This window comes from Netta rufina (genome assembly GCF_964035555.1).
Source record: "Netta rufina genome assembly, chromosome: 15".
NCBI classification, from domain to species: domain Eukaryota; kingdom Metazoa; phylum Chordata; class Aves; order Anseriformes; family Anatidae; genus Netta; species Netta rufina.
In genome coordinates this window covers 6,258,166-6,282,711 of record NC_140138.1, presented here as the reverse complement: position 1 = coordinate 6,282,711, position 24,546 = coordinate 6,258,166, and the positions used below count along the sequence as shown (strand labels likewise).

The window sequence follows — 24,546 nt, the reverse complement described above, 5'->3', positions numbered from 1 at the left end:
GCCTACCTCTGCTCATCTCTAGTGTTTCAAAGGAGCTTGGGGTGTTTAAGATTTTTATCCCAGAGTTTGTGCAGGCCTACCAGACACTTCAGTGGAGTCCAGCAGACTTTGTTCCTAGGCTCTTCCTGTTTCTGTAATGCCCAGGTCAGCCTCCCAGCTCCCATCTCTAACATCTTTCTAACTTGGTGCAGTAGCATGTTCAACGCATCTGCCAGCCACCTTGGCCTCTAGGCTGAGATTGAGAGCAAAACCAGTCTGTTAGGGCTTTGTGTATGCTCACCGTGGTACCCGTGGGGTTTCTTCTCCTGGGAAATCTCACCAGAAGATCCCTTCCCACCCACCTGTGGGTACAGTGAACCACTTGTGCATAAGCAGCAGAAGCCCTGGTTGTTAGCACGTGTCTCAAACACTGACATGGCATTTCCAGAGGAGATCTGTAAATTGGTTTAGGGTGATGTTGGGGTGAAAGCATTGTTCTGCCTGGCAGGTTTGATGTTTATGGTATCAGTCCCCTCACTTCAATTCTCCTTTGTTCATAGGCATTTGGCCAGTCCTTCCTGCAACCTGACATTCACCTATTCAAGCAGAATCTCTTCTACTTGGAGACACTCAACACCAAGCAGAAGCTGTACCACAAGGTAGGTCCGAGTTGACCAGTGCTATTCTGAGACTTGCGCAGCAGGGAATTAAATCACAGTGAAGGAAGCTGTGCTAGGCAAGGTGCAGTTAAAGGCTAGGGCTTCCCAGTCCAAGGGGGCTGGAAGCTGCTTTGTGATAGTGGGAAATTGGCTTTCAAACAGTTCACAAACTGATGGTCAGGGTCTGGGGGCTTGTTTACTGCATCCTTTGCTGTGATTACAATGAGGATGTTGCTGGTCAGAGTGGCACTGCCACCTCCCTGATACTGCTGCGCTGGGCACAGGAGGGATCCCAACATTTGTTAGTCAAAGCAAGCCTTGTGACCATGAAGGAAGGCAAAGAACACACACAGTAATGGGGCGATTTGTCTGAGGGAGTAAAATTGGTGGACCAAGTAGATCATCACTGAGACAGTGGCAGTGTCTCTGCATCATTCTTGCCTGGGGCAGCAGCAGGGTGTTCAGCATTTGCAGTTGGATCACTGTAAGGTGGTTGTCCATTGCTGTCAGGTAGGATCCAGCCTCCAAACCCTCTAATTTAGACTTGTTAGCGGCTGTCATGAAGAATTCGAGTTGCAGTCCAGGTTCTAACCCTTCTGGTTAGCCTGTGAAGGCGGAGCTTTCAGGTTTGCATCTGTGGTCACAACTCAAGGACAGTCCATCATGTTAACAGCTGCCTGTTGCAGACTTTCAGGCAGGCAGCTAGCCAGATTCCCTAGGAACTCTGGCCGCTTTCAGGGGCGCTGGGCAGGGCTAACGTTGGCAGGGACTTAAATGGGCTTTGATGCAGTTTCCTAAAATGCCAATGTTTAAAACTTGAACTGGATGTGAGGTAAGCGTGGCCAAATTGACGGTTAATTTCGAAGCAGATATCCATCTAGTTTGTTGTAGCCATTTGTGCTTTTGGCATGGCTCAGACTGGAAAATGGTCTCTGTGCTCACAAGAGCTTGCAGAGCTCGCTGGTAGCTCAGAAGCTGCTGGTGTTGAAGTGGCCCGATGCAGCCATGCTCCTGTGCCTGGTCTGACCTCTGAAGTTTGTGCTTGTGAAGCAATGTGCTGCTGCTCTGGTGCCTCTAGTGGGAGGAGGGCTGCTGGTGTGAAGTTGCCTAACTGTGTCCTCCTCTCGCTGTGCAGAAGATCTTCCGGACAACCATGCTGTTCCAGTTCGTGAATGTGCTCCTTCAGGTGCTTGTCCACAAGTCACACGACCTGTTGCAGGAGGAGATCGGCATCGCCACCTATAACATGGCCTCAGTGGACTTTGATGGCTTCTACTCAGCCTTTCTCCCTGAGTTCCTGGCCAGTTGTGATGGTGTGGACTCGAACCAGAAAAACGTGCTGGGAAGGAACTTCAAAATGGACCGGGTAAGAAGGGGAGGTGCTGCAGAGGAGTGCAAATGTTCCCTGGATGGGCAGTGTTCTCGTTGAGTGTGCTGGTAGACAGCCACAGGCTTCTCAGAGCAGTGGCTTGAGGCAGTCAGTACCCCTTTTGTTGCAAACATTTCCACAGGCAGCAATGCCTAGCCTAGGATTTTTCACGCTGGGTAGGGAAGTTGCCATCTCATCTCTTGGACTGCCTTATTCTGTGGGAATTGGGGAATATGTTCCCTAGGGGGGAGTAGGCTGACATTTGCTGGAGTGGGACCTTCAGATCCTTGCCAAAATCTTGCTGCAGCTGCTAGCCAGATGTTTGAGGGTTACAAGTGACGACAACAATGGAGTAGCTGCAAGTGAGGGAGGCTGTAAGTTCCCTGCAGAACATCATGGCAGAGCGGCCAGCTCGTGGTTTCAATCTGCTGAAGCTTGGTTGTCTGCTTGCTGCTTCTCCCATGGGAGTTGTTGGGGATTCGAGACCGGGTTTAAGGGTAGGAGAGGAGCTTTGAGAGGATTGTTGAACTCCTAGTAGGCGACTGCTCTTCAGGAAAACCAGCCCTTGTCAGGGGTTTGCGGGACACAGGAGCCTTGGCAGGAGCACACGGAACAGTTGCCGCTGCAGATGGCGGTGTCGTGACTGTTCGTGTTGTGCCTGAGTGCACTGCGAGGAGCCCCTGCCACGAACACAGCCTGGTTCTCTGCAGTCAGCTCCCTGGAGCTGCCCCGGAGCAGTGTCTGTTCCCTGTACGTAGGTTGCCGAAACTCAGGTTTCCTGGGCTCAGACACTGGAGGAAATAGTCTGCTAATCTCTTGTATGAAAACACACGTGGGTGTTTGGCCCTCCCGGTGCCTTTCTGTTCTCTGCTGGCTTACGGTGCTCGTGGGTACAGTTATTGCTGCATTACAACGTGCTGTTTGATCTCTTCCAGGATCTGCCGTCGTTTACCCAGAATGTGCACAGACTGGTGAATGACCTGCGCTACTACAGACTCTGCAATGACAGTTTGCCCCCTGGAACTGTGAAACTATAGTTACTGCACTGGACTCGTGTTTTGATCACTGTAGGGAACGGATCCGTGTTTCGTTTTGCCACCACCTTCTCTCCTCCCTGGTTTTGTCAGTACTGCAGGACACGGTGTCTTGCAGGTGGGCACATCTTCTTGGATTCATGCACCACGCTTCCTCCTTCCCTCCCAGCCCAAAGGCCCCCAGCTGGAGTCAGCACTGTCTGCAGGATGTGTCTTAACGCCCAACCGCAGGGCATCTCAGCTGTACGGAGAGTCCTCTCGCCAGGGTTTTGTTCGACTAACGTAGCACTTTGTTGCGTCTGGAGATATCTGTGGAGTTGTCTTGAGAGATCTTGTGCGTATCAATCATGAGGCAGAAGCGCCAAAGACTACTTCAGACATTCGTACCTTCGTGTCATTCCACCTTCCTGCCCCTGCCCAGCTCTTGGAGGAGGAGACTTGTGATGTTGGGACTGTTTTGGCACTTCTGTCACTCCCTTTGTTTTTTAAATTGCCTTGAAAACCTCCCTGCTGTTTGTGGGGATTAGAGACATTTTGGTTTTTTTAAACGTTTTCTCATCATTCCATTGTGATATTAAAACAACATGCTTAATGGAAATAAAGTGCTTACTTTGTTGTTTTAAGTAACTTCTAATTTATTTCAGTTTCCAGGCAGGCCTGCCACCAAGAGCCCTTCTGCAGCAAGGCGTGTTTCATGCTGCAGGCAGGGATCTGCAGCCCCTACCTGCGGTGGAGCCAGAGGACTCCTGCAGGAAGAAAATCCTGCTCAAGAAAAAAAAAAAGTTCAAGAGCTGCCCGCAGGAAGAAAATCTCCTGATGCCAGGAGGGTTGTGTCGCAGGACGCCTGAGCTGAAGGCCAGCTGCTTGCCAGTGACCTGGCGCTGGCACTGAAGCATAAGGCTAAAATCCCAGTCCCCGTTCAAACTGGACTGGATTTTGTGGGGCTTGTGAAGCCTCTGATCATGCAGCTGGGAGCCACTTGTCCCTGCGGTGCTCTCATCAGGTAGCCAGAGCAGAGCATTAAAATGTTTTTACTCCTCTGCTGTTATTTCTTTGCAGCCACAAGGGCAGGTTCAGCCAGGGCTGCGTGGTGGGAATAGCTCCTGTCCTTGTGCAGTTGTTCAGATCAGTGTGTTTTCTCCCCAAAACCTTCACAGACGTGGACAGGAAGTGAGATGGCCGTGTGTGGGCAGCTGGAAGCTCTCGGGGGGGAGGTGAAGCATGGGGAGCACTCGCTCCACAGTTCCTTTAGTTCTGTTAAAGCCATTTTGCAATGCCCACGTTGGCTGTTGGGAGATGTTTGGATAACCTGTGTACAGCTGGAGCCACGCGCCCAGGCTGCCTGCACTGGGGCTGTTTTGTTTGTGGGCTTTGTACCCTGCAGTGAGCGGCTGGGAAGATGCAGGTGAACCAAATCCCACCTGCTTGGGGACGTGTGCCCCCAGGCCCTGTAACAGGAGGCTGTGAACATTTGCAGAAGTCCTCAAGGGGGGTGTGAAGAGCAGCCCAGTGAGGTTAACTGAGGTCTGCAGTCCTGCTACAGTACCGGAGAGGTTTTGGGCATCCTCTGCTGAAAGTCCTCTTGTGGAGAAATGGGGAGAACATGGCTGCTGCTTGTCCTGCTGGAGCTCTGTGGGTTCGGGTGTTCCTGCAGTCCCTGTAGGTCCCTGCTGCAAGCTGGGGCTGCGGTGGGAAGGGGCAGCGGGGGCTTCGATCTGCTCCCCCTTGGGCTGCTGCTTCTTTCTTGCAAAACCTTTTGGATCGTGGCTGTTTGCTGACAGAGGGTGAAAGTGCGTGTTTTTCCCTGGCTGGGCAACTGATCAAGGGCAGCAGCTGGAAGGGAGCCAAAGCCCAGGTTGGAACCTGCGAGCCCCTCTGCTAAAAACTGCTTCTCCTCTGCTGGTCACTTTAAGATCTTAGTCCAACTTCCACACTGCTCTGTGGATAAAGACAAAAATGCCCCCTCCTTGCCTCTAGCAGCACGCTGGGGTTGAGGTTCAGTGAGAGGTGGATCCCCTGTGCCCTCAGCTCCCCTACTGCTGTCCCTGCTTTAGCGAGGTGCTGAGGACCTGCTGCTGTCCCCATGTGTCCCAAAGGCAGCGGGCTGTGGGGCTGGCATCCAGCTGTGCTGTCTCATTGCCTCCGTTCCCCAGGGTGAGGGCAGGGTGGCAGGGGAGCACCCGGCCCTGCGTGTTGGGCGCTTGCTGAGTAAATACCACGGTAAATGTCTGCGTGTATCTGCATTAATCTTACCCAAAGCATCTCCTTCCTCTGTGCCAGAGGAAGGGGGAACAAGAGCGAGGGGATACAAGAGCAAGGGGATTCCAGGATGAGGCTCCCAGACGGCTTCCCATGGGGCTGCCAGCTCTCATGGGCGCATCAGGGGGTTGCTTTGGGTGCGCTGGGTGTAGAGGGACCTCAGTGGGGGCTGCCCCTATCCCCCCCTCGGTGTGTGCTGGGAGCTGCCCCAGGCTTTGCAGCTCTCCTGAGCCCTTTGCAGTGCTTGCTTCGTGCCTCTGCTCCCTGCAGGTCCCAGGGCAGGGCCCCTCCGAGGGGGGGGCTCCCTGCGGCGGCTGCTTTAAGGGGAGGGCCGGGAGGGCCGAGCCGGCCCCTGCCGGGCGTTTAAAGCCTCCAGCCGGGCTGCCGAGGCCAACTCCGAGCCGCCCGCCCCGGCCATGGGCTCCCTGGGGCGCTGCCTGGCCCGGGGCCTGCTGCGGGGGCAGCTCGGCCTCTCCCTCGGGCCCCCCCGCTGCTACGGCTCCGGTGAGACCCGGCCCCGGCCAGCCCCAGGGCCCCCGACCCCGTCCCTTTCCCCCCCAACCACCCCGTCCCTTCCCCACCCTGTCCCCGGGGACCCCGTCCCCTCCTGGTGCCCCCCGGCTTGGTGCTGGGGGCTCCTGACCCCGACCCCTGGGTGCTGAGCCTGGGGCTGGCGGTGGCTCCCCTGGTGTCCCCAGGGCCAGCTCGGGGCTGTCCTGCTCTGCCCTTGGGGGACAGTCACAGAGCGTCCCCTATAACCTCGGGGCTTGCTTGGCTTCGCATCCCCTTTTGCTTTCCTGGCTCCTGCCTTGCTACAGCGGGATGCTCGCTGCCCCTGCGGCCTCGTGCCCTCCTCGCCCTGCTCCTGCCTGCGCCTTCCCCTACTGCATGGCTCCAGCAAGGGCTGAGGGTGACGCTGACAGCCATGTCAGTACCTGCCACCAGCTGAAACTGGGGTGAGCCCATCCCACATTGGGATCAAGCGGTGCTGGACGCGTCCCCAGCGCTCATCACAGCATCGCTGCACGTCCCTTGGGCTTATAGTTGCATCCACCCAGGCACTGCTGATGGAGGGCCCACGGCGACAGGGATAGGAAAGGGGACAAGGCTGGGTTTGTGGGAGCAGCGGGGTGGCCGTGGCTCAGCGTCCCCGTGCCCCCCGTAGCCCCCCCGGAGCTGCGGGAGCAGACACTGGTGCTGGTGAAGCCGGACGCGGTGCAGCGGCGGCTGGTGGGCGATGTCATCCGGCGCTTCGAGCGGCGCGGGTTCAAGCTGGTGGCCATGAAGCTGCTCCAGGTACCCGTCCCTACGCTGTGCCCCCCCGGGGGACCCCACACTGCGGGGATGGACGCGGGTGGCACCCACCAGGTGTCCCCACCATCACCCCGCGGTGCCGTCAGGCGGACCGGGGCCTCCTGGACAAGCACTACCAGCAGCTGCGGCAGAAGCCCTTCTACCCCGCGCTCCTCTCCTACATGACCTCGGGGCCGCTGGTGGCCATGGTGAGCACCCAGCCCTCGTCCCCCCCTCGGCCTTTTTGGGGCCGTGGAGCTCAGGCGTCCCCCGTCCCGCAGGTGTGGGAGGGCTACAACGTGGTGCGCTCCACGCGGGCCATGGTGGGGGACACCAACTCGGCACAGGCGGCGGCGGGGACCATCCGGGGGGACTTCAGCATGCACGTCAGCAGGTAGGGGGGGGCGTGTGGGGACAGGGACAGCACGGGACCCCCGCGGCCACGTCCCCGTCCCCATCCCCGCGCAGGAACGTGGTGCACGCCAGCGACTCGGTGGAGACGGCGCTGCGGGAGATCGGCTTCTGGTTCCAGCAGGACGAGCTGGTGGCCTGGGAGAGCAGCGACCGCGACTACACCTACGGGCCCTAGGGACAGCCACCAGGACGCTGCCTCCCCCCCATCCCCATCCCATTAAAACCCAGTGCCTCCAGCACGGCTCTGCGCTTGTCAATTCTATCGTGGGGCACGGGGATGTCATGGGGAAGCTCTGGGGGGCACCGGGATCACCCCATGGGGTGCTGAATGGCAGTGGGGTGGCAGTGGCCAGCACTGGGATGGCACTGGAAGTCACTGGGCGTTAGTGGGAAGCTCTGGAAGGTGTTGAGATGCTGCCAAGAAGTGCTGGGTGGCTCTGGTGGCAACGGGTGGCGCTGAGCTGTCACCGGGAGGCAGTGGGGTGACACTGGGGTGCAGGGACACGGCACTGGGACAGCTCTGGAGGTTACTGGGACAGTGCTGGGGGGGCACTGGGGACAGCGTGAGGCTCAGCGGGGCACTGGGAGGGACTGGAGGGGACTGGGAGGGCGGGAGCGGGGGCTCTGAGAGGCACTGGGAGGGGCTGGGCCGTCACTGGGAGCACTGGGACAGAGGCACTGGGAAGGGCCGGGCCGTCACTGGGAGGCACTGGGAGCACTGGGACAGGGGCACTGGGAGCACTGGGCGGCGCTGTGGGCCCCGGCTCCAGCCCCGCTCCGTTGCCAGGCGACGCCCGCCCGCGGGCGCATGCGCCGAGGCCGGGACTGGCGGGCGGTGGCACGGCAAAAAAAAAAAAAAAAAAAAAACTACAACTCCCGGCATGCCCCGCGGGGAGCCGCCCTCACCACACCCGCAGTGCGGGGAACGACAACTCCCGGAACTACAACTCCCAGCAGGCTTTGCGGCGGCGGAGAGGACTACATCTCCCGGCAGGCCGCGGGGCCGGGGGCAGAGCGGGGCCGTGAGGGGCCGCCATGGCGCAGGGCGCCGCCGCCTCCCGGCCGCCGGGGGACGTGGAGGCCGACGAGTGCCTGCGGGAATACCGGCACCTCTGCAGCCCCGACATCCTGGCGTGAGTGAGCGCCCGGCGGGCCGGGGGCGGCCCCGGGGCACGGCTCTGACCCCCCCGCCCCGCTCCGTGTTCCCCCCCCTTGTAGGGGCCAGGTGGCCTTCATCACCGGCGGCGGCTCCGGCATCGGCTTCCGCATCGCCGAGATCTTCATGAGGTGAGATCGCCGTGAGACCCCCGCCTTGTGTCCCCTGACCCGCCCTGTATCCCTGGACCCCCCCCTTTAGTCGCCTGACCCCGCCTTGTGTCCCCTTACCACCGCCCTTTATCCCCCCGACCCCCTCTTGTGTCTCCCGATCCCCCCTTTAGTCCCTTGACCCCCCCCTTTAGCCCCCTGGTGCCCCCCTTTGTATCCCCGACCCCCCCTTGTGCCCCCTGACCTCCTGTTAAGTCCCCTGACTCCCCCTTGTGTTCCCCGACCCCCCCTTTATCCTCCTGACCCGCCCCTTTAGTCCCCTGACCCCCCCCTTTAGTCCCTTGACACCCCTCGTGTCCCCCGACCCCCTCCCTTGTGTCCCCTGACCCCCTCTTCAGTCCCCAGCCACCTCTCCCTTCTGTTCCAGGCACGGCTGCCGCACTGTCATCGCCAGCAGGAGCCTGCAGCGGGTGTCAGAGGTGAGTGCAGGGCACAGGGAGTGCCACGGACCCCACAGACCCACCCAGGTGCCCTGCGTGGGGCTGGGGGCAGCCCAGGGGGCGAGGGGCTGGTTGCAGCTCCTCTTCCTCCCCACTGGCTCCTGAGCTGCCTCAGCCTGGAGTGAGCTGTGCAGTTGCTGCGTGTTTCACTGAAACACAGCAAAGATTCACATCAGGACTTAATAGTGAACTGGTGTGAGCCTCCCGGAGGTGGTTAGTGCCATCATTTCACATCCCCTCGTGCTCATGTGCCAGAAAACAAGCTGCAGAGCTCAGAAACCTCAGTGCTGAGGGAATGGAGCCTGCTGAGCACACGGGGACTGCTTTCCCAGGGTCTTGACCCTCGGTGGGCGTGCTTGGCAGCTGGGGCTCTAAACTTCTCAGAGAACAGCCCGACGAGGCCATGCAGGCACTCAGGACGTTGCTGGGTGTTGTGCGGGGCTCTGGCTGAGTCCTACCCCGTGCTCCAAGTCCTGGGCTGCTGGGGAGAGGCGAGCTCCTTGCAGGAGGGGCTCCAGGCAGCTGCTGGGCGACAGAGCTGCCCCTTCTGCCTCGCGGACAGAGCCCCCGGTGCCTGCTGGTCAGCATTTGCCCTTTTACCTCCCGATGTTTTGGATCTAAAGGTTGCTTTTGTCAGAACCCCGCTGGGGTCCGACCTTTGTACTCGCCCTGCAGAGATCTTGCTCGGGACATGCTGTGTGCAATCACCGGGGAGGTTGCTGGGCTTAGCGAGTCCTGGGGCAAAACGTGCAGGAGCTTTCCCTGGCTCCCCCAGCTTCCCCGCACTGGGGCAGGGCTCTCCCCTGCCCCAGGGTTGTGTTTTTTTGTTCTAAACACGCTGGCTGTGCTGGCTGGTGGGGTGCAGCCGGTTCTAGGAGGGGATGTGGCACGTGTCCGTGCGGGCAGTGCCTGTGTTTGCTGTGCACTGCGAGGGCTGGGTCTGACCCTCTCTGAAGAGCAGAGTCCTGGAAAGAATCGCGCTTCTCCTTCCTTCCAGGCCTCAAAAAAGCTGGTGGCAGCCACGGGGCAGCAATGCCTGCCCCTGGCCATAGACGTCAGGCAGCCTCAAACCATCGTGGCCGCGGTGGACGAGGCGCTGAGAGAGTTCAAGCGCATCGACATCCTGGTTAACGGTGAGCTGCTGGGGCTGGGGAGGGGAAGGCTGGCACGTGGGCTGCGTCTGCTGCCTCTGCCTCACTGCTCTGCTTCAGGAGCAGCCGGGCAGTGATGGTGCGAGGCCCTGAGAGCAGCACAGAGGGGATGCTCCCGGAGCACTGCGCCCCCAGAAGTCCCCGAGCTGCCCGCTGGCTCCTGGCCCCGTGCTGACCGAGCCCCCGCCTTGTTCCTAGGTGCTGCGGGGAATTTCCTGTGCCCAGCCAGCGCCCTGTCCTTCAACGCCTTCAAAACCGTGATGGATATCGACACGCTGGGCACCTTCAACACCTCCAAAGTCCTCTTCGAGAAATATTTCCGGGTAAGTGGCTTCTGGTAAGCGGGGGAGTTGCACAAACCCACTTGGGAGACGCTCAGGGAAGCGTACCAGGCTCTGTACCCGCAGGGCTGCGCCGTCCTCAAACCCACCCTGCTCGAATCCCGTTCCCTTTTGGGGACTGCAGCCCCCGTGTGGGAAGCAGGAGCCGTGCTCCCGATCCTGCTGGTCCCCAGCCATGGGGCTTTGACTTGAGCAGCACCTTCCTGTGCTCTGCCACCTTCCTGGGAAGAAGTAAATCTTCTGCCCCTCTGCTTTCCCCTGGCTGTCACCTGCGCCTCCGACCTCTCAGTGAGGCCCGGGGGTGTGTTAGCAGCACGGAGGTGGCTGTGCCCGCCCTCCAAGCCCCCTGTGCTGCCCCCTGACTAACACCACATCTTCTTTCCCTCCCCAGGACCACGGTGGGGTCATCGTTAACATCACGGCCACCCTGGGCTACCGAGGGCAGGCTCTCCAGGTGCACGCCGGCACTGCCAAGGCCGCTATAGGTACCTGAACCTCCCCGCTGGGGCTCTGCAAGCTGCCTGGGGCCAGTAAGGAAGCTGCTTCTCCCTGGATATCGGGGTGGGACAATCTCTTTGTGGGGGGGTGGATAAGAAGCGGTGTGGGTGCTTTTAGGGCTGATGTGTTTGGGTTTGGGGTGAGGCTCTTCTCTCACCTGGGCGTGTTCTTCCAGGGCCCTTTGCTCTTGGCCGGTCTCCCCGGCTTTTTGTCCCCACGACAGCTGCAGGAATGGCTTTGTTCTCCGTGCCTCATCCCTCTTCTGCTCTTTCCAGACGCCATGACCCGTCACCTTGCTGTGGAGTGGGGTCCCAACAACATCCGAGTCAACAGCCTGGCGCCAGGCCCCGTCACGGGCACCGAGGGCTTCCGCCGCCTGGGTAAGGCCCTGGGGCTGCTGCCTCTGCCCGCGAGGGGAACGCCACGGCCCGCCCGTGCCACGCAGCTCGCGGGGCTGCCAGATGGAGTGGGGATGGCCGAGAGGTCCTGTGCATGTGGCTGACCCCTTTCTCCCATCGCTCAGGTGGAAAATTTGCTGAAGAATCCAGGCGGTTTGACACCATCCCCCTTCACCGCGCGGGGAACAAGACGGAGATCGCCCACAGCGCCCTGTACCTGGCGAGCCCCCTCTCCTCCTACGTGACGGGCACCACCCTGGTGGTGGACGGCGGGAGCTGGCTCACCTCTGCCAACGACTTCCCCGCCTTGCTGGGTATTGCTTCATCCTCTGCTAAGCTCTAGGTGACGTGCCTTTCCCCCTCGCTGGGATTAGGGCAGGGCTCCTGGCACAAAAACCCTCTTGCTCCGTGGCGCAGAGGCACGGCTGCCGCACCGGCGGGCGTCCTGCTGCCTTTTTCACTTGTCTTGGTCCTGTTCTGATGAACTCTGCCCATGCTGAGGCTGCTGCCGTGCAGGCTGGGGGCGCTGGGCTCAAACTGGGGGCGCTGGGCTCAAACTGGGGGTGCTGGGTTCGAGCAGCGGGCTCTGAGCGCTCCCCAGCACTGGGACTGCAGGAGATGCCACGCGGCGTGCCAGGCCCGTGGCTGTGAGCTGCCACGCAGCGTGAGGAGCCTGGGGGAGGACAAAAATTGCTGTTTTTTTCCCCTCTGAGCCTGGGGGTGATGTGGTGTCCCTTCTTCCTGTTGGGGGACGCTCCTCGGGGGGTCTCCAAGTGTCCCCCGAAGCAGGACAGCGCTCGGCTCCTGGCAGCCCCTTTCTTCCTTGCTGGGGACCAGGGTTGGTTTTTTTTGGGGAGGGGGCTCTCCTTTCGTACCCGCCTCCTCCTGCTGTCCTCCCAACCTCCCCGCTCTCTTGCAGATTTCTGGGCTGCGGGAGCGAACCCAAATCCCTGACGGACGGCCTGGGACCGACCCACGGACAGAACCCGACCCAACGCTGCTGCCCCGCGACGTCTTGGGGTGGCAGCGAGCACCGGGGGTGCTGCTGGGGGCACGGGCTCAGCCTCGGCACTCTCGGGGGCACGCTGGGAGCGAATCCCAGCGGGTTTGGGGTCGCCCCGAGCCCCATGGGGCTGTCCCGGAGCTGGGCTGTGAGGGGGTTGCTCCTTCCCCCAAACCCCCAATAAAGGATTTCTCTGCGGAGCCCTGTCTTCTCCTCCTCTGTGCACCCCTGGGGGCTGAGCTGTGCTGGGGATCCCCCCGAGCAGGCAGCGGGTGGCCCCGGGGGTGCCCCGCTGCCCTTTGGCGTTTTGGGATTTCGGGTTTTGGGATTTTGGGGTTTTGAGTTTTTTTTAACCTAAATCCTTTCTCCTAGCCCTAGGTTTACCTAGCCCTCTCCAGCTGCCGGGCGGTGCTCACACTCCTCCTCCCGCCTCCTGGCCGAGGGAGCTGGGCTGGTCTTTTGGGGCGAAAAAAGGCCGATTCGGGGCCGAGACTGCAGGCGGGCGTCGTGCTGCGGCCCCACGTGCGCGCGCGGCCCCTTTAAGGCCGGCCGGGAGCCGGGGCGGGCGGGGACGCGAAACCACCGGATGACGTCACCGCCCGGCCGGCCGCTGCGGCGCTGGGATAAATCCCGCGGTTCTCCGCCGCCTGCCCCGGCTGCGGCGGCGCGGGCGGGCGCACGGAGGCGGGGCGGGGCCGGGCCGGGCCGTAGCGAGCGGAGCCGCCCCGGGGAGGGCGGGGGGGACCCGGAGCCGCCTCGCACAAAGCCGGGAGCGGGCGGAGCCGCCGGCAGCGCGGAGCTCCCGGCCGCGATGTGAGGGGGGCGATGGCCGCGGGGCATGGCCGAGCTGCGGGGAGCCGCCGGGCACGGGCAGGGGCAGGGGCAGGGGCAGGGGCAGGCAGCAGCCGGGCGGAGGCGGCCGCGGGGTGAGCATGGAGCCGCCAACGGGGGACCGGGACCGCCCCGGGCTGCGGGGGGACGAGCCGGAGCCGGAGCCGGGGCTGGATCCGGAATCGGAGCCGGAATCGGAGCCAGAACCGGAGCTGGAGCTGGATGCGGAGCCAGAACCGGGAGTGGAACCGGAGCCGGAACCAGAACCGGGAGTGGAACCGGAGCCAGAACCGGAATTGGAGCTGGAACCGGAGCCAGAACCTGAGCTAGAACCGGAGCCAGAACTGGAACCAGAACCAGGAGTGGAACCGGATCCAGAACTGGAGCCAGAACTGGAGCTGGAACCGGAGCCGGATCCAGAACCGGAGCCGGGAGCAGCCCCCTGGGCACCTGAGCCCACTGCGGGGGCGCTGCCGTGGGCAGCCCCGGAGCAGTGCCCGGGGGGCAGCCCCGAGGCCTCTCCTCGCCTCCGCCCCGTCTTCGACGCCCTCGACCGCGACGGCGATGGCTTCGTGCGGGTGGAGGAGTTCGTCCAGTTCGCCACGGCCTACGGGGCCGAGCAGGTGAGGCCGGGGCGCTCCCGGGGCTGGGGAGGTCCCCCCAAAATGGGGGCCGCCTGCCGGGTCCCGGCCTCCCTTTACACCTCGCTCGAGGCCCCACGAGGTGTGGGGTGGCCGTGACCGGTCCTCAAGGAGCCCCGGGGGGCAGTGAAGGCTGCACCCACCTCGCTGCCACCCCGGTGGGCACGGAGAGGACCGGGAGAAGCCGGCGGCCCCACTGGGCCCCCTGTGCTGCAGGGAGCCGGCACCTCCCATCCTCATCCTACAGGAATAAACCACCCGGGTCCAGCCCTCGGCGCCTCCATCACGCCAGGCCCCCCGAAATCCCGCCTGGGCGCCGCGCTGGGCACGGGGCTGCTCGCTTATCGCAGGCCTGATGGTCCTCAATATGCTTTTTTTTTTTTAAATTTATTTTTTTTTCCCTTCTTTCTGCTGCTTTGCAGCGCGGTGAGCCGGCGTTCCCCTGCAGCAGCTCAGGCGCGGTGTAATCGGAGGCTGCCTGGTGTGACCCAAAATGGAGAGAGCTCCCGCAGCTCACCCGGGGATGGGGATGAATTTGCGGCGGTTCTGTACGTCGGCCCGTGCTGCTGCTGCTGCCACAAAGCCTTGAGTAAAATAGATTTATTTAAGGCGTGCAGGCAGCCTCGGGAAGCCGCTGTGTGCTCGCCCAGGAGCCGGGCTTTGCTCCTCTAGCCGGAGCTGCCGGGCGTGCACCGAAGTGCCATGACAAAGCAAATTGTCACGTGTGAAGGAGGGCTTGGTGGCAGAGGGGCTTTTTCTTCCTCCTCGTGGTGAAAACCTCTCCCGGGAAGAGCCGGGAGGCATCTCTCTAAGGCAAGGCCTCTGCGAAGAGGGGCTGCGGAACTTCTTGGGCAGGTCCCCGCTGAGGGGCTGTGAGGGGCACGGTGCTGGCAGCCCCCTGCCGTGATAACAGGCGGTGTCAGGAGCCTTATCTCGTCTTATCTCGCCTCGCTGCGGCTCCCCGCAGCCCCCGGAGCTGCTGCAGGTGGGGAAGCAGAAGCAGGCGCTGGGTTCCCGTTGGTGTGAGCTGCCTGCGCCCCGTGCAGGCTCGCGGACCCCTTGTCACCGCCGCCTTTTGTCACCACCGTGGGGCACAGGGGGATGTGATGGGTGGCTTTCGGGGCACAGAGCTGCCCTCTGGCCCCGCTCGGCCTCTGGTGCTGCAGGAATTGTGCTGGCGCTTCAAAGGGGTGAAAACGCGGCGGTGAAGGGCTTTGAGGTGCAGCCCGGAGGAGTGTCTGAAGCCCTTAAGGTCAGTCCCAAACAGAGCAGGGTGTCCAGGGAGGTTCCCTTTGCTGGAAGCTGCTGCCCTGGCTTAGCGGGGGTCTGGTGCTGGCTGTCCCTTTGCAGCCACTCGTTCCTTCCCCTGGAGCTATCAGCGATGCTGTCCATGGCCCAATGCTGCTGGGCCAAGGCAGCGGGCACCCCGGGGAGCACAGCCTGGCACCTCGGGCCAGGACAGAAGCAAGGAGGTGCGCTGCAGGAGCAGCCGGGGGCGGCAGTGGGGTCTGCGAGCTCCCAGGAGCTGTGTGGAGCAATGAAGGACAGGGTTCGGGGGGAGCTTCTTGACCCGTTTTGTTCCAAGGAGTTGGAGCTGAGGCCACCGAGGGGTCCTCCGAGACACGGAGATCCGGCTCAGGTGGAAGCAAAAGGATGGGAACATCCACGGGTGGGCGAAAAGCTGTTAAGATGATGGAAAACCTGCAGGAACTATAAGAAGTCGAGGTACAAGCAAGGGCTGTGTCTATAGCTGGATCTGGGAAGCTCCTGGGGGGCTGGCGGCTCGGGAGGGTTTTGGAGGGGAGCAGCAGGAGCTGAGGAGCAGCGAATTCCCGTCCTGGAGCTACCAGGAGCCCGCTGCTTCCTCCTGTTGCCCACCCGCACGGGGGGGACGCGTGGAAGGTGCGCATGGGGCGGCGGTGGTGGAACAAGCTGCTAAATTTAAGCGCGGCAAGTCATCGCGGCCGGCTGAATCATCCGGGACTCGCGCAGGGCCGGAGGGTTACGGAGCCACACGCACGCGGTGCCAGGAGCTGGGGAGCTGAGGGAAACACCAGGGGCATTGATGGGCCGCCGAGCTCAGTGCTGGCTGATTGCTTGGCTGGAACAATTAATAGCTAAACGCCACGGAATAAATGGCCGTCGGGCTCTTTCCTTTGCAAGACGACACGGCCTGAGATTATTTTATCTCTGCCTGATGATATCTGCATAGGAAAAGTGTGCAGGGAAGGGGGTTGCTTGGTTGGTTGCTTGTTGGCTGTTGGTGAAGGCTGTTTTTGCTCCGTGGCCGTGGAACCGGCAGCATTTTGGGCTCGCCGAGATGAAGGCAGGGGAAGCTGCGGGCTGCCCTCCTCCAGGTCCGAGGGGCTGGGGCTCGGGGCAGCTCCTGGGGGTGCGTGGGGAGGGTGCTGCGGTCCCAGCACAGGGTGTGCCCTTGGGTGTCCGTGCCCAGGGGCTGAGAGTGAGGTGTAAAGGTCTGGAGGCCGGCTGGGCTCGCCAGCAGAGCCGTGCTTTTGTCTCCTTCCCCTCCCCGTTACCACCGCTCGCAGCCGCTTTGTTCTCCCCAGCAGCAGGAGGGATTTCTGCTGGCTGGGACCCGGGGCAGGGCAGGGGACGGGACGGGTCCCACAGCCAGGCTCTGGGACGTGCCGGGCATCGGGGTGTGCGCGTGGGCACTGGCTTTGTCAGTGCAGGGTCGTGTAGGGGAGGAGGAGACCCGAGCGTTTGTAACGCATGGGGAGACGCTGTCCTGCTGGCATCCTGGTATTTTATTTTTCTTTTTGGTTTTGATCTGGAAGAGGATTGGAGGTGGAGAAGCCTCCTGCACCACACGAGCCCCCCGCTTCTGCTCAATTACGAGGAGTCCCCAGGGTTTGCCCAGCTGATTTCTGCATCGCTCCCGGCACTGGGGCATCTTCGCCTTCCGTGCCCTGGCAGATCTTCGGCCTCTTTTTCTCAACGATCAGCTCAGGCTCCGTCTCAGCGTGCTCTTTTACTTTCCTTTTAATATTTACATCCTTCAGATGCCTGTCCTTGACTACCAGCCTTCCTCTGCCCCCACGCCAGCCGATCCCTAAGCCAAGCTTTCCGTGTTTAGCTTTTAACTTCAGCTTTTAACCTTCCCTGCGTGCTGCTTTCTGGAGCTTTTTGCCGGGTGTGCTGAGCTTTTCTGACCTCCCACCTCCTCGTGGTGCTCACAGCGGGCAGCACTGCGGGGTCTGGCTGTGGAAGAGCTCAGGTAAAAGCCCCCGTAGCCCTGCAGCCGTCAGGTTCTGTTTTCTCTCAAGCTGCAGGCTCCAGCACGGTGAATCCAGGCTCACTTCCCCTGCTCCCCTCCGATGGATCCCTCGGGCATGGTGCACGGCCCCGGGGTCAGGCACTTCGGCGCGGTGCTGTCCTGGAGGTGCTGTCAGTGCCTCTGGTCCCAGACATCCTCCCTGACCCCTCCGTCTTCTCCCACTGTGAAATCTGCTATTTTGGAACCCCGTCGTGAGGAAACTTAAGTTTATTTTTTCCCCCCGGTCTCTGAAGTTTCTTATGCCCTTTGAGCACCTAGCGTGGATTTGCAGAGCACGGAAGTGTGAGTGAAGCTGAGATTGCTTCCAGCTGTGCTGCTGCACCCCTCGCAGGCTGTCATTGGGGCTCGGTTTTGGGGTCTGTGGAGTGGGAGCTGCTGCGGGTGTGGGACCGGCGTGAGCTCCCCCCGGGCGGTCACACTCAGAGATGTGTGCTCAGGGAGGGAGCAGATCTCAGATACTCTGCCTGCCTTGATCAATGGCCCAGTCCTTCACCGTGGAGGTTCGTGGCCAAGCTCCTGCTCGCTGGTTCGGGTGTGAGCTCTGCTCACCTCGGGTATGGGGCCGATTTGGCCGTCCCTGCCCTGTCCCCGCTCAGAGGCAGCGGCGCTGACAGCCCGGCAGCGCCCTGCGGGACCTGAGGCCGTGAGGTTTCTCCTTCCCCATCCCAGCGGGAGAGGCTTCCAAGCCAAAATACTTCTTGCAGCGTGGCTGGGGCAGCTCCCAGTTAGCTGAGAGTGGGATTTGCAGGTCTCTTTGATACCTGTTTCGTGCTCGCCTTTGCGGCCCTAATGGGATTGATGCCTTCCCCGGGCTGGCGGGCCCACGAATGCTGAAAGGCGCCGTGTGGCTGTGGTGGTGACTCGAGCTTGGTTGAGAAACCTTTTCTATTCCTCCTTTCACCTTCGGGCTGAGAGCACAGCTGCTGCTGCACAGACCGTCAATTCCTCCTTTTAATTACCGCTCCTGATGAAAGCCCTCGGCCACGTTCCTCTGCCCGCTGGGGGCACCTCTCCCAAAGAGGTGCTGCTCCCTGAACGGATGCTGGAGGCTGACTGGGGAAAGGCTTCCTCCCCGTGGGGAGCAGCGTGTTTTGGGCTGTAACAACGTTGAATTGGGGTCATCACAACCACCCGGGCTGAGGCTGAGGCTGCAGCAGGACGCAGTCTGTGCTCTCTGAGTCACTCTGACCTGCTGCTGCTTCCAGATATAAACACTTCCCCGGCTTCAGAGTTGCTTCTCTCATTGTGTAACTCAGTGTAGCCAGTAATTGATACTCGTTACAACAATTGCCTACGTAATTTCTTTCCATTTTACTCCCGTTTTGACTTTCGCTTGCGGCTCGTCCTCAGATGAGCTTTGCTTGGAGCCCAGCAGCATCCCCTCACCCCCTGCCCCCAAACAGCTTTCGGTTTTGCAAAACAACGCCTTGTTTTCAGGCTGTGCTCGGCGGCTTCTCCCCAAAGACCGTCTGGTTTCCAGCTCCGGGCTGCAGGTAGGGTGTCCCCGCTGCCCTGCGAGGAGCTGTGCCTTCCTCGTCCCTTCCTGCAGGTGGGTCCGGGCAGCTGCAGGGTGCTGGGCTGTGCTCGTGGTGTTCGGTGTGCCTGCTGACACAGTGAGTTTGGCCTCGGGGAATCGTGTAGTTTGTATTTCCAACAGCTCCCACGTGCCAAAAGCGTTTTCTTCTCCGACTGCACCCTGTTTTGGCACAGCACTAGGTGTGCAGGGTGCTCCTGGCGCTGCTTTTCCCCCTGCAAGGCAGTGATTCCCTGTTGGGTGCTCAAGTCCCCCTGTCCAGCAGTCCCCCACAGCTCCTTTCAGTCCTCATTTGCCTTTCTGATACCTCCACATCCCTCACTCCCCTTTCACATCGATGCTTCCCGGGACGTGTACGCCCGCAGTGATGCTGCTGCTGGCAGCATGGCCCCCATGGCCCGCGGGGCGCTGCCAAAGGCTGATGCTTGAGCTATTTTTGGGTCTCCAGAGGAAGGAGACGGGGCTCTAGCAGCGGGACAGAGCTGTTGGGGATGGCACACGGCGTAAAAGGTGGTTTTTTAGTGCTCTCTCTCTGTGTGAGCCTCGGGTGATGTCTGTGCTGCAGCAGTGCCTGACGTGAGACTTGTTGCAGGAACCCAAAACATCCAAGTTACAGCCCTGGGGGTTAGTGTAGTGAGTGTCCCCGTGGATGACAGGGGAGGAAGGAACGTGAGCGAGGGCAGTTTTGGAGGCTGCTTGCCCCCAGCTGCTGCTGTGGCCGGGCTGCAGCGCGTGGCACTCGTCCTGCAGGGAGGAAAGGAAAGGAAAAAGGAAAGGAAAGGAGCTCGAGAGCGAGCTGGAGCAGAACCGAAAGAAAATCACTGCGGTGTGCTTGTGGCTGCAGGTGCTTCCGCAGCAGGCTGCCCCGTGGTTTTGGGGTTTCTCTCAGAGGAGGTGAGGTCCCTGCTGGCATCGCTCTCGGGGAGCGGCCACGCAGCCCCTCCTGCAAGCTACGGGTCCGCTGGAGAGCTTCAGGGCTGAGGCTTTGCTTGGCTGCTGCCGTCTTCAACCTTCGAGGTGACTACAGCTGGAGCGAGCGGCCGGGTGCTTGTGGTTCTCAACACAAATTTGAGCTCTTGCTTAAATGGCACCGATTCCGGTGCTAGCAGCCTGGGTCCCGGCTCCGGCGCGGTGCCAGCGCTCGGGGTGCCGCTGAGCGCTGTGCTGCTGGGGTGCTGGGTGTGTGGGGCAGGATGGGCACCCCGCTGAGGGGTCGCATTTTGAGCAGCCCGGTGGTTGTCTGGTTATTAGTAGTGTTTTTAACAGCACGTTGTATCCTTCAGAGGAAGGAGCTGCTGCTCCATCCGCCCCGACGCCCCTTGGATGCGGGAGCCGTAGCGTTGAGCTGAGCTCGAGCCCTGCTGCTCCGGGAAGGGGTTTCCAGCCTGCAGGCTGCTGGCAGGGAGTCGAACCAAGCGGGAGGACACGGCGCCCTGCGACCCGGCGGGGTTTGCCAGAGCCCGATAGGAAACTCAGCAAAATGTGCGAGGTGAAAGGAGCCCAGACCAACAGCTTTTAGAGAACAGAAGCTTTCAGGGGCAGGAAGCGGACGGTGAGTGCTACCACAGCAGCCTGGTACCCACACGGGTGCTCTGCGGTGCTGTGGGAGCAGGGGCTGCTTGAGGAGCCCTCCTGCTCGGGAAAGGAGTGCTTACAGCAGTGGATCTGCTGCTTGTTGGCAGTGAAACTCCTCACAGGCAAATAACATTCAGTTCTGCTTTAGAGGTGTTATTTCTTTAAGAATCAGGACCTCGTGGCTTTCGCTCGTGCCTGTGGCTGCAGAGGGCTGAAGAGGCGTCTGTTGCCTCCCCTTTGCGTGGCCACGTTCCCTGTTTTTCCAGGGGGCAGCACCAGCTCTGTGCCCCGCTCGCTGGGGGGCAAATATGGATGGAGAAAAAACAAGCTGGAAATCCTTGTGGGATGTTTTTCCTACGGATGCGGCATCCAGCTCATCCCCTCCTGGTACCTGGGCTCCCGCTGAGAGCAGCGGCAGGGCTCCTGTCCCAGAAGGGCCAGGGGAGGATGCCGAGGCTGGTGGGCAGCAGGAGCATCTCCAGCTCTGCTCTGCGCCTCCTCCGGCTCTGGTGGCATCGTGGGGGCAGAGAGGTGGCCAACTGGAGAAGCGTTAATGTCACGGTGGCTCATTGCTCTTGTTGCTGTGATGCTTTTGGGGCTGGTGCTTGGGATCCCACCCTGAAGTCCTGGACCTCCCCGCGTTTCTCCTGCCCCCTGCTCCCCCCTGAGCACCCTCCTGCAGCCTGGAAGCCCCTCGGGGCTCTCCGCCCCGCCTGCCGCCTCTGCCTCCGCGCAGACTGCGCTTTCCGTAGGCTGGGCGAAGGGCTGCCAAAAGAGGGGGGGGGTAATTTGTTGCGGTTCTGAAAAAGAAACGAGGCTTTGTGCTCTGAATCGCGCTTGTTTGTATTAAGATAAACTTGGTTTTGACAGCGTGGCAGGCGCAGCCTGGCCGGGCAGGAGGTAGCAGCCTGCACGGCTTCGCCTCCGTCGCCTGCTCGTGCCCGCAGAGCTCCAGGGTCTGCGGTTTGAGCTGCGGGACCCCCAGACCCGGGGGGCTCCACGTGGTGGTCCCGGTCCCATGTGCACCCCCAGTTCATGCCCAGCTCGCTGCAGGAGGGCTTCCCGGCCCCGCTCTTGTGGTTTGGTTTTGTGCGTCCATGGGAAGAGCTCCCTCCTGTTTCCGATGCCCCTGCCTGTTTTATCGACCGCAGCACCTAACTTGGGGTTTGGAGAGCGCAGATGGGTAAAAGCGAGTCCCACGCTAGCAGGAGGGCTTCTTCAGGGATACGCCACGGGTTTTTGGGTGCTGCTTGCCCTCCCTGAGGAGGGTGGAAAGGAGCCGCAGCTCAGGATGCCGCAGCCAGCTCTGCGGCGGCAGCCCCAGAAGGGAGCCCCAGGGGTCTTGTCCCAGGGGACTTCACACCGAGCTACACCAGGAGCTACAAAGCTGTCTCTTAAATGTTTCATCCTCGGCACGTGGCCCGGTGTGCTTTATCTGGCTCCAAAACCTGCCGGCGGGCTGTGGCCCTCCTGCCAGCACCGTGGCAGCTCTGGCTGCGCTCGGCTCTCCTCCGGGGTGGCCCCAGCCGATGTTAACGCGGACGTCTTGTGTGAGCGGTGACCGAGCACAAAACCTCTTTTTGTTTTTTCCCTTCTGGATCCAGTCCCCTGCCTCTGAGCTGTGCGTTGGGAAGGGTGAGAACAGGCTTCCTGTGTCATTAGGAGAACAAAGGCTGCAGACAAAGCCTCCCATGTCCTGGAGGGCGGAGGAAGAAGAGCCTTGCAAGTTTGCTTACACCGATGGTTGTGTTTGGAGTAGTGGTGCTGCTGCTGAATCCTTTGAGTGCAGCGACAGGAAATCTGGAACGCTTGAGACAACCGTGATTAACGTGGATAAAACCATTTTGGTGTAACTTATGATCCTGTTGTTTTCAAACCGCCCTTGAAGCAGTTCCTCTGAATGTTTTTATGCTTCAGCAGCAGCAATTGATGGATGGCTTAGACCTACCTGAGTTTGGAGAACGCGTTTAAAAACACAACAAAGCCTGGCTCCTGGGGCTGTGGTGAGCACAGAGGCACTGAGGGAGGTCTTGCAGGTAAGCGTTGGAGGTGCTGGGGTTAGTCCAAAGGGTGCTGGGTGTCCAAAAGTGCCTGCTGGGTGGTACGACCCAGGGGAGCTTCTACCGGCGTGTAGGGTGAGCTCTGCCTGCACGTGCTGCCTTCTTCCCTCCCGTGAGGGTGGTTAGGAAGGGCCTGGCTCCTTGGGCTTGCTTGGCTGTGAGCACTTTGGAGCATGTTCTTCAGCTTCTCTGCCTTCTGCCTGTTGAATTTGGAGCGTTGAAGGGGAAGCATTTCCCTCTCCACGCTCCCAATGCAGGGGAGTGCTCTGGGAGCGAAAGGCAGGAGCTGCTCATCAGCGTCAGTTCAGGGTGCCTTCTTGGCTCCCAGTGTACTTAGAAACTTCTTGCTTCCTCTCCCCAAATGGGAAAATAATAATTTATTGGAGAGGGAGTTCTCTACAGATTGACCCTCTGCCATCTCGGGCACACACTCCTGTTTGTTGTGTGCTCACAGCTCTGGTATGACTGGTTTTGTGTACCCAAAATTGAAGGCAAGCCAGGCAGCTTTTATTTTGGATGAAACAGGAGGCAGGAGAACTTGTAGGTTGAAATCGAGGGTACCATCTTCCTGGGCAGGCAGGACAGGAGGGGAGGTCGTCCCGTTGGTGGACTCTCGCGGTGTGTTTCGAGGAAGCAGTCGCACTGCTGGGGCTCCTCACGTGTGGCTTGGGGATCCTCTCCTGTTCCAGTTCTTCGGGCACCTGCAGGCTGATGAAAACCACGGGAGGCTTTATTCCCCTTCTGCCTTAAACAGTAGGCTTGATTATTTCTTCTGTAGCAGGAGGAGACGAGAATAAGACATGCTGAATCTTTGCCTCCTTTCCAGAAGAACGCCCTAATTTTGGGTTTCCAGCACGAGACCGAGAGCAGAGCCCCTAGGACTGAAGTGGTGACATGATGGCTGCACCGAGCTGTGCGCAGGATTAGTGGGGTGAAAATTAGCTGCAGAAAGCACCTTCACTGAGTGCTGCTGGGGCTTGAGCTTTAATCGGGGACCTGGCCGGACAACACCTGCCTGCTGCTCTGCTCCTGGAGCTCCTGCTCAGGCCTGGGGAGCAGCGAGCTCGCAGCAGCCCTGGAGAGGTGCCACTGCTTGCAGAATAAATAATGCAGCCCTTGTGCTCCTTCCTCACAATTGACCATTGCCTCTCCCTGTAATGAGAGCTGCCCCTTGAGGGTGTTTCAGAGGTTAGTTAATTAGGTGTAATTGCAGCCGAACAGAAGCCTGCTCTGGGGTTCTGCCCGCTTTCTGTAGCGCCAGATTCTTTAACAAATGATGGAGTCAGCTCCTCTACATGGTGCTGGAACAAGTGCAATCCCGAGCCATCAGCCCTCCCCTCAGCCGGCGTGTTTATGCCGATGAAACCACAGAATTGGGCTCTGGAAAGGGGGTTTGGGCTTTGGGATCTGTGCGACCGTGGTTAGGATCATGGCAGCACCCCGGGAAATGCCTCACGCGAAGCGACGCTGAGTTCTGCTCACACTGCTGGCACGTTGACGTGCTCTCAGCACCCCGCACAGGGGGATAGCTGCGGTCTCAGCCCGGACAAATGCTGTATTAAGAGAGATCAGTTCATTTCAGCTGATCCACTGCAACCATTGATGCAGGGACTGCTCGGTCTGACGGGAGCGGCTGTCCGGGCACGGCGCTGTCTCTGCTGTCGGGGTCCAGCACTTCCAACACACTTGTACCTTTCCAAAGGCAAAGAACACAACTCCTAACTTCAATATAATCACATTTTAATTTTTTTTTCCCCTTGGAAGGATGGGTTTAGCCTCCAGAGGCCGGGTGGGTTTTTACAAATGAATGTGTTGGCTCGTGCCCTGTGGATAACCGCAGCGTGGGGGTGCTGCCTCCACCTTTGCAGAAGCACGAGAGGTTCCTCAATAAATAAAAATCCCGGCGTTTGGCATGAACAACAGGGTGGGACTCAGCTTGCTCTGTGCTGAAGTTGAGGCGCTGTGACTGTTGCTATTTTTCTCCCTGGAGATAAAAGATGCCCAGAGCGGATTTGGGCTGCCTGTGGGCAGAAGGGCCCAGCGGGAGTTACGTGAGCAGTGCCTGGGGGTTTGTGTCCTGTCTCAGTGCTGCAGGTCCTACAGAGCACACCCAGATCTGGCCTGGGCCTCGTTATCTGATGGCTCGTTAAATGCCCGTTTCCCCTGTTCGGAGCAGGGCTGGCATCTAGCGTGAGGTGAGCACAGCATGACGTGATACAAAAACTGCGGGCTGTTCCTGCTTTCTGCTCCAAGACCCGGAGGCTTTTAGGATGTTTTTACTCCTTTGTTTTGCTCGCAGCTCCTGTAGGCGTGCGTGGGCAGGGCAGGGGCATGGGCACAGGCACCGTCTCCGTGGGTCTCCCTTCCCAAAATCTTGCTGGCCCTACAAGGCAGGCAGACCCAGAGTGCTGGGCACAGCAGGCTGTCTGCAGGCAGGGCCTTG

The 24,546-nt window shown here is 60.5% G+C and overlaps 4 protein-coding genes across 6 annotated transcripts in view; all 4 read left to right on the top strand.

Moving 5' to 3' along the window:
- Window positions 1-3,652, top strand: part of XPO6 (exportin 6) — a 52,549-nt gene extending 48,897 nt beyond the window's left edge. For both annotated transcript variants that reach the window (XM_084295715.1, XM_084295714.1), the window contains exons 22-24: window positions 540-638; window positions 1,774-2,004; window positions 2,943-3,652. In XM_084295715.1, coding sequence (XP_084151841.1) covers window positions 540-638; window positions 1,774-2,004; window positions 2,943-3,044 — 432 coding nt within the window. In that variant the 3' untranslated portion in view covers window positions 3,045-3,652. The remainder of the gene's footprint in view (window positions 1-539; window positions 639-1,773; window positions 2,005-2,942) is intronic.
- Window positions 3,653-5,716: 2,064 nt separating this feature from the next.
- NME4 (NME/NM23 nucleoside diphosphate kinase 4) lies at window positions 5,717-7,182 on the top strand (the record flags this gene model as incomplete). Its single annotated transcript, XM_084295789.1, has 5 exons — window positions 5,717-5,804; window positions 6,466-6,596; window positions 6,701-6,802; window positions 6,875-6,987; window positions 7,062-7,182. 5 exons carry the CDS (start codon window positions 5,717-5,719, stop codon window positions 7,180-7,182), a joined length of 555 nt encoding a protein of 184 aa, XP_084151915.1.
- An 818-nt stretch (window positions 7,183-8,000) lies between these two features.
- On the top strand, window positions 8,001-12,364 carry DECR2 (2,4-dienoyl-CoA reductase 2). 2 transcript variants are annotated; one of them, XM_084296320.1, is made up of 9 exons: window positions 8,001-8,140; window positions 8,226-8,294; window positions 8,701-8,752; window positions 9,771-9,906; window positions 10,123-10,247; window positions 10,657-10,750; window positions 11,039-11,143; window positions 11,287-11,475; window positions 12,081-12,364. In XM_084296320.1, the coding sequence occupies exons 1-9, from the start codon at window positions 8,043-8,045 to the stop codon at window positions 12,113-12,115; spliced, it is 903 nt and encodes a 300-aa protein (XP_084152446.1). In that variant the 5' UTR covers window positions 8,001-8,042; the 3' UTR covers window positions 12,116-12,364. The 2 variants fall into 2 exon arrangements, with proteins under 2 accessions (XP_084152446.1, XP_084152447.1); XM_084296321.1 differs by having other exon boundaries at window positions 11,287-11,504.
- A 732-nt stretch (window positions 12,365-13,096) lies between these two features.
- Window positions 13,097-24,546, top strand: part of RAB11FIP3 (RAB11 family interacting protein 3) — a gene marked incomplete at its 5' end in the record, with an annotated part of 62,739 nt that continues 51,289 nt past the window's right edge. Inside the window, one exon of the mRNA XM_084296152.1 lies at window positions 13,097-13,618. Coding sequence (XP_084152278.1) covers window positions 13,097-13,618 — 522 coding nt within the window. The remainder of the gene's footprint in view (window positions 13,619-24,546) is intronic.